The sequence below is a fragment of the Symsagittifera roscoffensis genome, chromosome 2 (genome assembly GCF_963678635.1).
Source record: "Symsagittifera roscoffensis chromosome 2, txSymRosc1.1, whole genome shotgun sequence".
Taxonomy (NCBI): Eukaryota; Metazoa; Xenacoelomorpha; order Acoela; family Convolutidae; genus Symsagittifera; species Symsagittifera roscoffensis.
The window spans coordinates 28,410,999-28,423,449 of record NC_087063.1 but is presented as its reverse complement, the minus strand read 5'-3'; the positions used below and the strand labels follow the sequence as shown (position 1 = coordinate 28,423,449).

General features: G+C 33.7%; 1 protein-coding gene across 1 annotated transcript; it reads left to right on the top strand.

Annotated features, from left to right (window-relative positions):
* Positions 1–305: 305 nt before the first annotated feature.
* Positions 306–9,918, top strand: LOC134839787 (uncharacterized). The gene is made up of 7 exons (XM_063855408.1): positions 306–480; positions 2,994–3,115; positions 5,057–5,231; positions 5,754–5,934; positions 6,706–6,890; positions 9,313–9,383; positions 9,620–9,918. The coding sequence occupies exons 1-7, from the start codon at positions 419–421 to the stop codon at positions 9,916–9,918; spliced, it is 1,095 nt and encodes a 364-aa protein (XP_063711478.1). The 5' UTR covers positions 306–418.
* The last annotated feature ends 2,533 nt before the right edge of the window (positions 9,919–12,451 follow it).

Here is a 12,451-nt window from a genome sequence, read left to right as displayed (position 1 = left end):
TGCTTATTAATATTTGATTTTGCGAAATTAAGTCCGGTAAAAATCAACCGTTCTCCACTCTCGAAAAATGAAATGACCTTCCATATTTGCTCAACTGTAGCATTATGTTTGCATTTTATGCGCACTTCGGAAATCAATTTCCCGTCGTCGACAAAAAAGCTCACTGACATTCTCAAGTTTTATTTATTTAACCAGAAAACTCATTTATCGAAACGAAACCAAGCCATGATTCTTTGTAAAAAGCTGGAAAAATTTGTTGCCAAATAATAGAAATTAATGTATGTATTCATGAAACCATAATTTTCGCCGGCGAGCGTGACAAATACTTTACAATCGACTCCTTTACTGCTCGACCATATATTGATTTTATTTGAATGATAATTTCGGGTCAGTTGGAAAACATCAGCTCGATTTCTGAATGAAAAAAGTGAAATTACCTCATATTTTGTTTCTTCTTGCTTGTTTTATTATTTCTTTTCTGTAAGTAGCTAAGGAAGCCTAAATTACGGAAATTACGGAGAGGGTGCGACGAGCGATTTTTCACAAAATTGGGTTTCTGCACGCTCTCCCCCTCATTCTTTACAGATATTCTCAATTTAGAAAACATTGGCCCAATCAAATTGCATCCCGCTCTGGAAATGAATGGATAATAACCGATTATATGAGGCTTCTAGTCATCAAAGTGTTGGACAAAATATTCAATTATAAATCCCAGTTCCAAACTTACATTCCATTTTTAATGGAATAAAATTGATTTTTTCCATATCAATTCATAAATTCATTTTTCTTCACTTAGTTTTCTCTCAGCCTAATTCCATGAAAATTGATTTTATCTCCACAAAAATCCATTTATTCAATTAGTTTCTCAGCTTGTTTCACTTTTTCTGCAAAACTATGACGAATCGAAGATACATTTTAATATAGATATTTAGCAACATGAAACAAAAAAATCAATTCACAAAATCTTATTTTGCTTTATTAAATGTAAAGAAGCAACTGACCTACACACGAAATATCAAAAAAAAATCCATTATAATTGACTATAACTGATTACAAATGAGTATTAGTGATTTAAAAATATTGGAATTATAATCCATTTTTAATCGATTGTAATCAATTATATTTGAATTTTTTTGAGGTTGACAATTTAACTCCAATATTATCGATCATGATCCATTCAAATCCAGAGCGGGTTTCATGTAACCTTCACGGACAGTAAACCAAAACAGAAGGTCGAAAACAAAGCGGATCTAGAATTTTTAAAGTTTCTCAAAAAACGGATTTTCAATTTCCAAAAACGGAATCACAAAATAAGAAAGTGATAAATTAGTATTATGCGACAGCTAGGGTATGAAGATAAAAAGAAACAACTGCTTGTATCAAGGCGAATCTCTGAATGTCCCGACTGCTTTTTAAGACGTCTATGCAGCAGTTTTATTTCTAAACAAAGATGAATTTTTAAAAATAAATTAACTTTTCAATATTTTTTTTGGAAATCATCTCCCCTCACGCCGTATTAAGTATTGTAACAATTACGACTATTAGCCTGCTTCAACCAGTTTCGATCAGCTTTTAAGACGAACTAAACCTCTGTTTATGCGCAAGTAGTGCGAAAATAAAAGCGCGTTAACTGTCCCAAAATGACCATTTTAGCAACCATTACACCCCTATAATTTTACAAAAATTATTGGGTGCTGGAGATCAAGCCGACGGGACTTCAAACATAATCATTAAATAAATCATTAAACTTAAAAACTGCTTTGAAAAATTTTTCTTTTCATGACTTTTTATTATCAGTTATTGGCTTGTTCAGAAAATTTAAGCCTCTAATTGATGTTTAAAAATGTTAAAAACCAAAACATTGTTGAAGACGTTTTTCAAGTGTAAAAACTATGTTTTTCAAAACCCGGTTGTTGTAACTAATTGAGGCCATTTCTAAAAAAGGAATTGTCATTAATACCGCTTAATATGGACTAAGCTTGCCTAAAATTTCGAAAACTAACTTTTTACAGGCGAGAACATAAATATTTGTTTTATAGGTGTTTTCAGACGCCTGTAAAGTGTAGTTTATGTTCTGAAGTCCGTTTGGCTTGAAGTTCCTTCGCCCTGTTGTCCTTGACTTAAAAAATCACAGTGATATACTTTTCTTAAATTTGAGCTCAGGACAACAAAACTTTTCGAATTATATTTTAAAATTCCGTCATAAATTGCTACTTAAAATGTCAAATTTCTCCTGCAGAATAAAACACCCCGAGTACGAATTTTCCTTCATTTTTTCGACAATGATTAGAACAAAAAACTATTGCGAAGACTTTCGGCTTAACTATAACTAGATTCTAGGTTTAAACGCCGATTACTGTGCAAGTAGCCTAAATGCAATTGTTTCTCAATTCAGTGTTGTTTTTTTTCTGTGTGTTGAATGTTTGATCTAAATAAAAATTGAAAATTAGGTTTGATCGACAGTTATTGTGAAATAGGCCAATTGGAAAATAGTTTCTGCAGAAATAGGACCAGATGAATGAAAAAAAATGTTAAAAAACTTCAAGAATATTTCTATTTTTTTTTTGATTTTTTTAGTTTTGAATTCCCAAAATGGCACAAAACAAACTTTTCACGTAGTCGGAACAAAAAAATCAATTCGTAACTTTTGAATTTACAAAACAATTTTGCCTCTATTGGAATTCTTCGCCCGCTTTAGTGACGTTGGTTTATTTCTCTTATGACAAAAACTCGTCGACTTTTTACTGTTGCCTTTGCTTACAAAAATTTCCGTCAAAAAAGTTCCGTCCTAACGCTGATTACATCAAAAAAAGGGAATTATGATTGCACGAGTGTTCGAAAATGCGGTTCAATAGCAGAGTACAAAAAGACTAACTTTTTTGGTTTACCTTTTTCTATCAAATTCTATATAAAATGAGTGAAATATTGATGGCTGACGATACACAAAATCATGATGGCAAACTTGAACAACCGTTCGACTTTTTCTTTTTAAGGTGCCATCTCTCAATCGATCTAAACAAAGGCGAAAAGATGACTCCAGTTTTATTTTATGACAAGAACAGTTCACTCAATTCTTCAAGGCTAAAACTGCCGGAAGTCAATTTGACAAAAATCGGTAAGTTTTTGCACAACAATTCTAGTCAACCAAAGACCCGTGCTGACCTCCATAGACTAAAAATGCTAGTCATACAATTCCATAAACCAAGTCTATGAAAAAATACTAGTCATACAAATTTCATACATTTTTCTGAAATGGTATCATCGAAACTGCAACGAATTTTTTCTTGTTTTGGCATAAAAGTTGGTGTATCATACTAAATAAAAAATAAAATGTTTTTGTCAAAAAAATGCTAATCATACAATTTCCATTTTTTTGTCAAAAAAATGTTAATCATACAATTTCCATATATGCAAGCATTTTTTGATAGCATTTTTTGATGGCGACAACAAAAATGGCGACAACAAAAAGTAATTTTGAAATTGCCCCAAAAAGTTTTTTTGGTTTTTTTCAACCGCAACTCGAATTTTGTACTCAAACAAACTTTTTCCAAATTTTTTTTGCAAATTTAATTTTTTTTGGGCGTAACGTAGTCCTGGATACACTATAATTAGTTTTTCCATTTCGCCTAATAACTTTTTTCAAAAAGGCTAAGAACTCCTATGTTTTTTTTTGTTTTTTTTTGCATGGCATTTTATATATGCCTTGATCAATGTCAAATTATAAAAAATATCATCGTTGAAAATTTTTGCCAACATTTAAAAGTTTGATGCCTTTGGTATATTATTTTTGTAAGAAAACTCTTATACAATTCATGTCGTTTCCAATGCATTCTAAATGCAAGACGATCAAACCTTTGGTGACTCTTGTTTTGAGTAAAACATGGTTTTTGTCACTTGTCTTCGGTCACGCACAAATCATATAAATTTTGAGAAACTAAATTTTTTTAAAATCATTTTTTTTTGCTTATGAGAAAATGCTAGTAATACAATTTCCATATATGAAATATCACTAATCATAAACCTTTCATGCAGTTTTCTGTACTTATGGAATTGCATGAAAAGTGTATGATTAGCATTTTTTCATAAATGAAAGTTGTCTGATTAGCATTTTTGGTCAACCCGGGGATGGTTATCTCGCAATATTCTTTAAAAGAGGTTGTATCTCTTTTAAAGATCTTGCAAGATCGTGAAATGTAATCTCTTATCAAGATACTTTTTCTTGGAAAGATTTTAAAGATATGAGATTTTATCGGGGAAATCAGCTAGATCAATCGGCGAAACTTCAATTGACTTTGGATTAATTTCTGGGACCAGTTTATTCGCCACGCTTCCCAGTATTGAAACAATTAAGTTCACGCTAATTGAAAGTGGTTCAAATTTCAAGCACAAGCAGTTCATCACTCTCATCAAAAATCGAAACTAAAACCCGCACTCTCATTTATTAATTATAGGTTGTTGACAAACGGTATGTATTTTTAAGCTTGTACCAGTTGATTGGGCTCTTTTTTCTGGTTGCGACTGCTTTTATCTGAGAGCGAAAATTGTTAATTTCCAAGAAAGTAGGCCAAGGTGTTGCCAAGTTTTTGATATCAGAAAGATTTCGGAACTTCGTTTTTGTCATCAAATCAACAACGCGCAGTTGAAAACAGGGCAGAAAAAAAGAATTCAACATGCAAAAATCTGGCAAAAGCGTCGAAGAAAACTTGGTAAAAGATATAATACAACTTCAAAAACACTGTCAATTTCTTTAAAAATTTAGCGCCATTTCTTACATTTACCGGTTAGTTCAACATCAAAACTTAAATTAAGATTTAGGTGTTATATCGATAGGAGAAAATTGATTGAAAATTTGATATCCTAGTCCTTTTAGAAACGCTCGTCCAACTCATTCGAGCCCAGCAAAACTGTAGGTAGGCTGATGTGTACTTCGCATTGAGCGATTTAACCGAAGTAACACAATAAAAAACATATTCCAGCCTCTAATGATCATATATTGCGTAAAATATCAACAATTTAGAAAAACTGAAACTGAGTAAATAACGCATTAAAATTTTAGCCCCGCTACGATCAAATATGATGAAGAGAATAAACGAGACATATCGGAAGATTCTGGTCACTAGCTTCCCACGTAGCGCCTCGTCAATATTCACCCTGTCCTTAGCAAAGATTTCAACCAAATCCTTCCGGACATTCGAGCCTCTTTACGACTTCAGAAAGATGATAGAGACACAGTAAGTTTAAATTAGACTTTTTTCTTAACAATATTGGCAAACTATTAAATTTCAAAGCAAAATTTAAATCGAAAGAAACTTGTTACTTATTAGTTTTTTGTGGCAGTAAATCAGCATGCTGTTTTCCGCTGGAGATCGTTGATTAAAAAACGTTTAAAATTATCAAAGAATCTAACATTAGCATAAATATGTAATTTTGTGCGTATGTATACGGGAACAAATCTGAAAGTTTTTGCTTTTCTGTTTTGTTCGCGTCTGATTAATGTTCTGCCGGGGAAGTGTATAATGAGACTGAATAGATTTTGAGCGTGAACAAATGCAATGAGAGCGAGAGATGACTTTAATTCGAGCAATTACTGAATAAATTTTTTAAAATATTGTCAAAAACCGCAAACAAAATTTTTTTGTTTTTTTTTCCAATAGAAAGTTATCTGTTGTTACATTAATATGTGCCACTCTCGCTTGCTTTCTTTACTGACCGTACTTTGAAAAATCAAACCCCCATCTGTACTTTATCTACAGAAGTGAGAAGTGGGGGACGATGGAGAGGGTATTCGGAGTTCTGAACTCTTTCTTCTCCTGTGAAGTGCAGGCGAAGGGGAGGATGGGGTGGGAGTTGGAACTAGCAGTCTATTACCATCACTTCTGCACTTACCAACAAGACCAGCGCCAGATACCACGCATCACCCACATTTACCACAAGGTATGTCTGAGCAGGGGAAGAATCCCCTCATGTGCGAAGGGCCAAATGCGCGAAAATTTTGCCATTCAATCAGAGCTGAGTATTCAAAACTTCGAAAGAATTCAGCGACGTATTAAGTCAGTTTTGGATAATGAAAAGGGCGTTGATTGGCTGAGAATTTTCGCGCATTCGATCCTTCGCGCATGAGAATCACCCCCTGTCCGAGTGAGTGGTTGGTGGGTGCTTGGACTGAGAAAAGAAATCAACTCTAGCTTTGCAAAAATATTAGCCGACGTAAAGTAGGCGTTTCATAGTGAGTTTATACAATTTTATCTGTTTATTTTAGCAAGGTTTTTACTCTATGATCAAATTGGTTTGAATGCAAATGGTAGAAGTATCGGTATTTTGTAAAAGGTATTTTGTAAAATTTATATATTATAAATTTTGCTATAGCTTACTTCAAGTTTGGCGAGTAAATCATTGGTTGACTTTCCACTAAGCTTTGGTTGATGAGAAGTTAGGCTCCAGCTCCAGAAGGAATATGCGCCTTTTTTGGTAATTTGGATCGTTGACAAGAATGAAAACGGATCTGGCTTCAGCTCGAACATTCAAAAAAGATGCTTTTTTGCATTTACTGAAATGCTGAAGTCGGTAAATTTTCCACTGTTGTACAAAATTTATCGAATGTTTTGTTGTCAAAATGAAATAACGGTTCTCAGAATATGTCTAAATGTATGATCTATGAGCAGTAGAGCTATATTGAAGTTGTATTAAGGAGCTATATCGTATTAGGAAAAATGTCGTCACTATTTTGATGAGCATTGTCCTTCGTCCGACTTGAGAGTGGTGAAGACTATCCGAGCCCAGATCCTGTCGGAGGCACTGCAACAGACACTTTACGCGAGACTCCTTCAGCACCATCCAGACCTCATGATTCTCGTTCTCATCAGGGACCCCAGAAAGGTCTACGTCTCAAAGTGAGTCACAGGCAAAAAAAAAAATCAAAAAGTTCATGCAGCAAGATTTTTTAGAATTGGACGCATTTTTAGAGAGACGGAGAGAAAGAAACACTGAATTTATAAAACGGCCAATAAAGCAGAACGCATTTTCTCTTGAGTACATTGAAAAAAAAATCAAACCCAAACAAGAAAAGTTCAATTTTCGGTTTCATCAGTTTATAACAGGAGCAAACACTGTTATAATCTTTTAAGGTTTGAAGAAGTTGTGTGAAAACAATTTACAGCACTTTAACTAGCTGAAAGAATCTTTTCAAGTGTTTGTCGAAAATTGGTTAAACCCTAGAGTTTCCCCACTAGTTCAAGGGTTTTTAATCATATTTTGCAAACAATGCGAGACGTTTTGTCATAAAAGTTTTGTCATCATCCTTATATTCTACTTTGAACTTGCAGTATTTATAGTTTAGAAAATTAATTCGAAAAATATTTCCATACTTTCACTTTTTTAGCGTAAAACTCGTACTGTTCTGACTTTTCACAAGACTGAGGTGGTTTTTTCAAATACTCAAATTTCGTTTTTATAACTAAGTATTTGTGAAGAAACTTTTTAATATTGTCTGGAAACTTAACTTATAACTTGAAGTCAAAATTAAAAACGTTTTTCACCTGTCATCATTTCTGGTTTAAAAAAGTGGTTTGAAAAATGCCAACTTGGCCGCTATCGATTAAGTAACGCGCGAGGCCAGCGTAAGAGGCAAATCACTTCATTGCAAATTGAAACAAGACTGCTTGTATATCAGGGCGAAGTCCTGATTTTTCTGACTGCACTTCAATGCCAGTTTAAAAATGTATGTTGAAAAAATTTCAAAGAAACGAAAAGAGAAAGTTAAGTTTTCAGCCTTTCTTTGTTTTTACCCCACACGCTAAGCAAAGTATAAAAGATTTTTTAGCGCCTCGAATTTGAGTAATTCGACCAAAAGATAGGCCTCAATCCAACATGGATTAATTTGATCAGCCGTTGACGCGTGTTATGAGGACGCAATGTATCTGCGTTGATTTCCCGTTGAGCAAATTAGCAATTTTTCAAAACCTTACAGTTTCGCGAAAAACAGCAAAAAAGATTTTTTGTACATTTAAGCTACGGTTGACAAAACAATTCTGTCAGTATAAAAAAACTTCCGTCAGAAACGCATATTTAAAAAGTCGAAAACTGTCTGATAAAACACCAGCCAAGGCTTATGTATTCTGCCGCTTCCTTCAAAAGTCAGAATTGAGGCCAAAAGTTTGGCTTTTTTTTACAATACGAGATGCAATATTTATACTTCTTCATGTTTCATAAGGTGCGGGCAGATAAAAAGAAAGAAAAAATTAAGAAAAAATTATCAAATTTTCAGTTTTTTTATAAATCTTTTTTGACAATATGAAGCAAAAATTTTTTCTTCAGCTTCAAATGGCTGTCAGAAAGTTCGGGGTTCGGGGTTTTCCTTTATAAACGCGCAGTCTTGTTTCATTTGAAATTTTTACCCTGTTTTCTCTAACAGCTAGCGATAAAGTATAGTATCTTTATCTTGAAACCTAGGAAGCGTTTTGATTTTTTTGCTTTCAGAATGAAAAACTTTCAAATTTTTTCTTTTCAGTTTTTTTTTAAATTTTTTTATCATATTGTTTTTGCTAAATCAAATTTAAGCAAAAATTTTCAGTCAATTTTACACTAGATAAAATAAGTTCCGCTTTAATGATTGTCTGTAGTTCAAGTTTTTTTCTCTCATACTCATCCTCGGACAATTTTCTGAAAAATCTTTTAAATTTTATTGGAAAATAGTCACAGGCAGATCTAAGATTTTCTCCAGCGGGAGAAGGGCGGGTTTTCAAAAACATTTTGCGCTACAGGTAAATTTTTGAAAAAACAGGTCAAAAAAGGCATTTTTGGATAGTTTTTGGAAAAAAAATTGCGTTTCGTTGGCGCGCGCTCCCCTTCAAAATTAGTATATATTGGCGCCCTCGGCGCCTGTTGAAAAACTTTAGAGTTGGTCGGCGTAAAACGGATCTCTTGAAATAATACCAACGGGGGGACCTTTTGGTTGGTGAGAGGGTCAAATTCTTGAGGGGGGAGGGGAGTAAGGGCGTCCGCTACTTCCCCCCTAAATCCGCCCTTGTTCGATAGCCATATTTGAGCTATTTCATTCACTTAAATCGTACAGGACCGATTATTATGATGAACGAAGCCAAGCTAACAATAACTATACCGAAAACCGGTGCACAAAAAACTGGAGTATATTATATCAACTGGAAACTAAAATCCAACTAGAATTACGGAGTATACCAACTAGAATTCTGGATTCTAGTTTCTTGTTATCTCCTCAATCAAAAATGCTTTGGTTTTCAAGAAACACTTACTCGTTTGTTTTTCCAGAAGAATTTAATCATTTTGAGCTTGTTTTAGCAAAGTGATCCGTTTTCCAATTTCTTCAGTTGATGAAGTTTGTTCAAAGCAGATTCGTCTCATCAGTGCAGGTGAATAAAATTACAGTCAAATATACTGAAACTCCAATGGTCAGAAAATGTCGATTTTTAATTAATTTTCGGGAAACTTTGAACGAGTTCCGTCCTCGGTAGAAAACCTCATAAATACTCATAAAACAGAGCTTATTTATCATAATTACTCCTGGAAGAAAAAAACTATCTTTTGTACTTCGCAAAAATGTATTTCTATTTCAAATACCAGATTGTTTCAATAAAATATATTTTAGCTCAAAAAGCAGCTGAACAACTGGATGCAATGAACCGTGTCATCGTCATTAAAAAAGAAGATTTCTCCAAAAATGGTTTGGAGTTCATGTCAAAATTAGCCCGGACCAAATTGAACCGAGAAGTTGTGTTTCCAGCCAGTGCTTGGATGAAGAACTTCATTTCTATTGAAAAATACTCCAGAGATATATCAAGAGAACAGCACAAGTTAATGTTGTATGACAATGCATCAACACAAGCCGCCAATTCAGAAAACTGTCAGAAAGTTTTTAAACTTATGAATTATGATATTGGCGCTTGATACAATGCGGGTTTTTTTATCATCCCCCATCCCAAACATCGTGAATTTTTCATCTGAATTTATTTAATCCCTAATTGAAAACTGAAAAAATAACAAAAAAAATGCAAGGTAAACGCATATATGTTGATGTGAAATTTTGCTTCACCTGAATGTTACTGAAACATAAAATATTATATTTGAAACAACTTAAATTACTATTTAGTCAAAAAATAAAAATATATATATTGAAGAAATAAATTCAGGCAACTTTATTTAAAAGAATGAGAAGCAACAAAGAGAAGTGTACTTCAATGAAAAGACACTCGAAGGTCAGAAAAAACCTGCTAGATCAATTAAATAAACGAATTGACAGATAAACTTATTCAAATTATATTAGGTAGCCAAAAATTTGGACCGACAAAACCAATTAAGTGCAAATGACCTGTTTCAAACAATTTTTGAATGCATAACCTAAATTTTTTAGACATAAACTATGTCTCAAGATACCTAAAACTTCAAATTTCACATTGTTTTGTTATATTACAGATTGGGTAGATAGTGATCTAGTATCTGTCTTTTAATTCTCATTTCTGGAAATTTTTGTTGGCATGGGCTATTTCCTTTTAGGAATATATTTATAATTAGATTGAGGCAAAATTGTGCTTGTCCTCTTGATTGGTCACTAGTGGGATCAAAGACAAATGAGAAGATAGAATCGCTATCGAAATTATCGTTGTATTGAATCATTTCTTATGCGTTACTACACTTGGTGCGTAACTTTCAATATGTCTTATATATTGATTCCGATTATAAATTCGTACTAGTTGCCTGTTATAAGTGATTTTTTTTGTTTAAATTTTATTGATGATGCTGTTGTAGCTTCTGATTCAGATAAATATCCTTGATCCCAGTGGAGCAGTGGGACTTGTTTGTTTTTATCGTTTAATATGTCTCGGAGGTTTTCGAGGTTTGGTATAGTTGTCGAGACGGATTCAGAAATAGTGTTTCGTTCTTTAGAGTAATTTTGGATAGATTACACGGTCTCTTCGTAATTTTCGGCCGAATAGATTCGTGCAACTTCTTAGTATAATCTTACTCTTATATTTCTTAGTCTTAATAGATCATCAATTTTAGTTATGGATCTTTATTGGTTAGATCTAATTGTTTTACAGTGATGATGGTCAAAAAATACAATCAAATATATAAAATACTATCCGAATTTTTCGCAACTCTCTATACTAATAAAAACTAAACGTAAAACTTTAGACTGACAGCAAGAAGTCTATTTTTGCTCCGCCGGAGGTGATATTAAAAACGAATTTCACTGCTCCACTGGGTGAAGCAATGAGACAAAATATACAATCAATAGAAAATCACAAAAAAATCTCCAGATAGATTAGCCTGGGTTAGCGCTGAAAGATTTTCAAAAAAGTTTTTAATTGATAAGGATAATCACCAAAAGTTTCGATTTGAAAGAGTTAAATCAAAGAGAGTTGTCAACTCATCTCGGCCAGAAAATAACAAATTTGTCCGATGAACAGACTTTCAACGTAAAATGTGACGCCGAATTTGTCGATTAAGGAATCCCCTGGTATAGTATTCTACTTCGAGGGAAATGTTTCCGGATATTAATAGTAGCATTGAAGCTGCCACCATCGGTGAGACCGGCAGCGCTGTCACTACCTCTAAACAACTCCACAGTGTTTCGAGCGATCACTTCCTCCAGTTATTTGATTTGGAATGTCACAGGCATTTGCTACAGTAGTCTCTGCTGACTACACATCCTTTAAGCTCAAATCCGCAGGTCTGGTGACTGGGGTCAGCTGGGCAAAGTGAACTGTTCTGCAACCCACTGCCTTTCTCTATTTTATATTTAAGAATTCCAATAATTCAGACTTCATTTCCTTGAATGGGGAAATTCTGTTGCCAACACGTTTTGAGAATTCGTTTTGAAATATCGCAAATTAAGAATTGAAAAAAAGATCAGAAGAAAAACATTTGCGATTCATATCTCTTCAAGGAGTCCATCCCCAGCCCATTCCCATTGACTATAGTCAAAAGGTTGAAAGGGCTATAAAAATTATTTGATTTTGGCAAAAAAAAACAGGGTGACTCTAGTCACCCTATGTTTTTTTGCCAAAATCAAACTATTTTTATAGCCCTTTCAACCTTTTGACTTGTCATTGCTCCACCTTGCTCCATCGAGGCTACTCTATATTCAGAGGAAAACGAGAGCTCGCATTAAACCCGAAGTCAAAATTAAATCTACAGGTGGAGCTGTTTTTGTTGTCCGTCAATTTGACCAGATGGGCTGAGAGCTCCCTCGAAAACCGCGATTGCAAAATAGAAGATATCTGCGGCTGCTTGCATCTCGGAATAACAAACTTTTGTGAGAACTTATCCAATTTCGTCAAATTCTGTAGCTTTATTTTTGACTTCAAGTTTAATGGAAGCTCTCGTTTTCCTCTGAATATTGAGTAGTCTTGATGGAGCAGTTGTTTCAAGTCGAGTTTGCTAATAATAATAATACTCTTACTTGACAGCGTTTCGATCT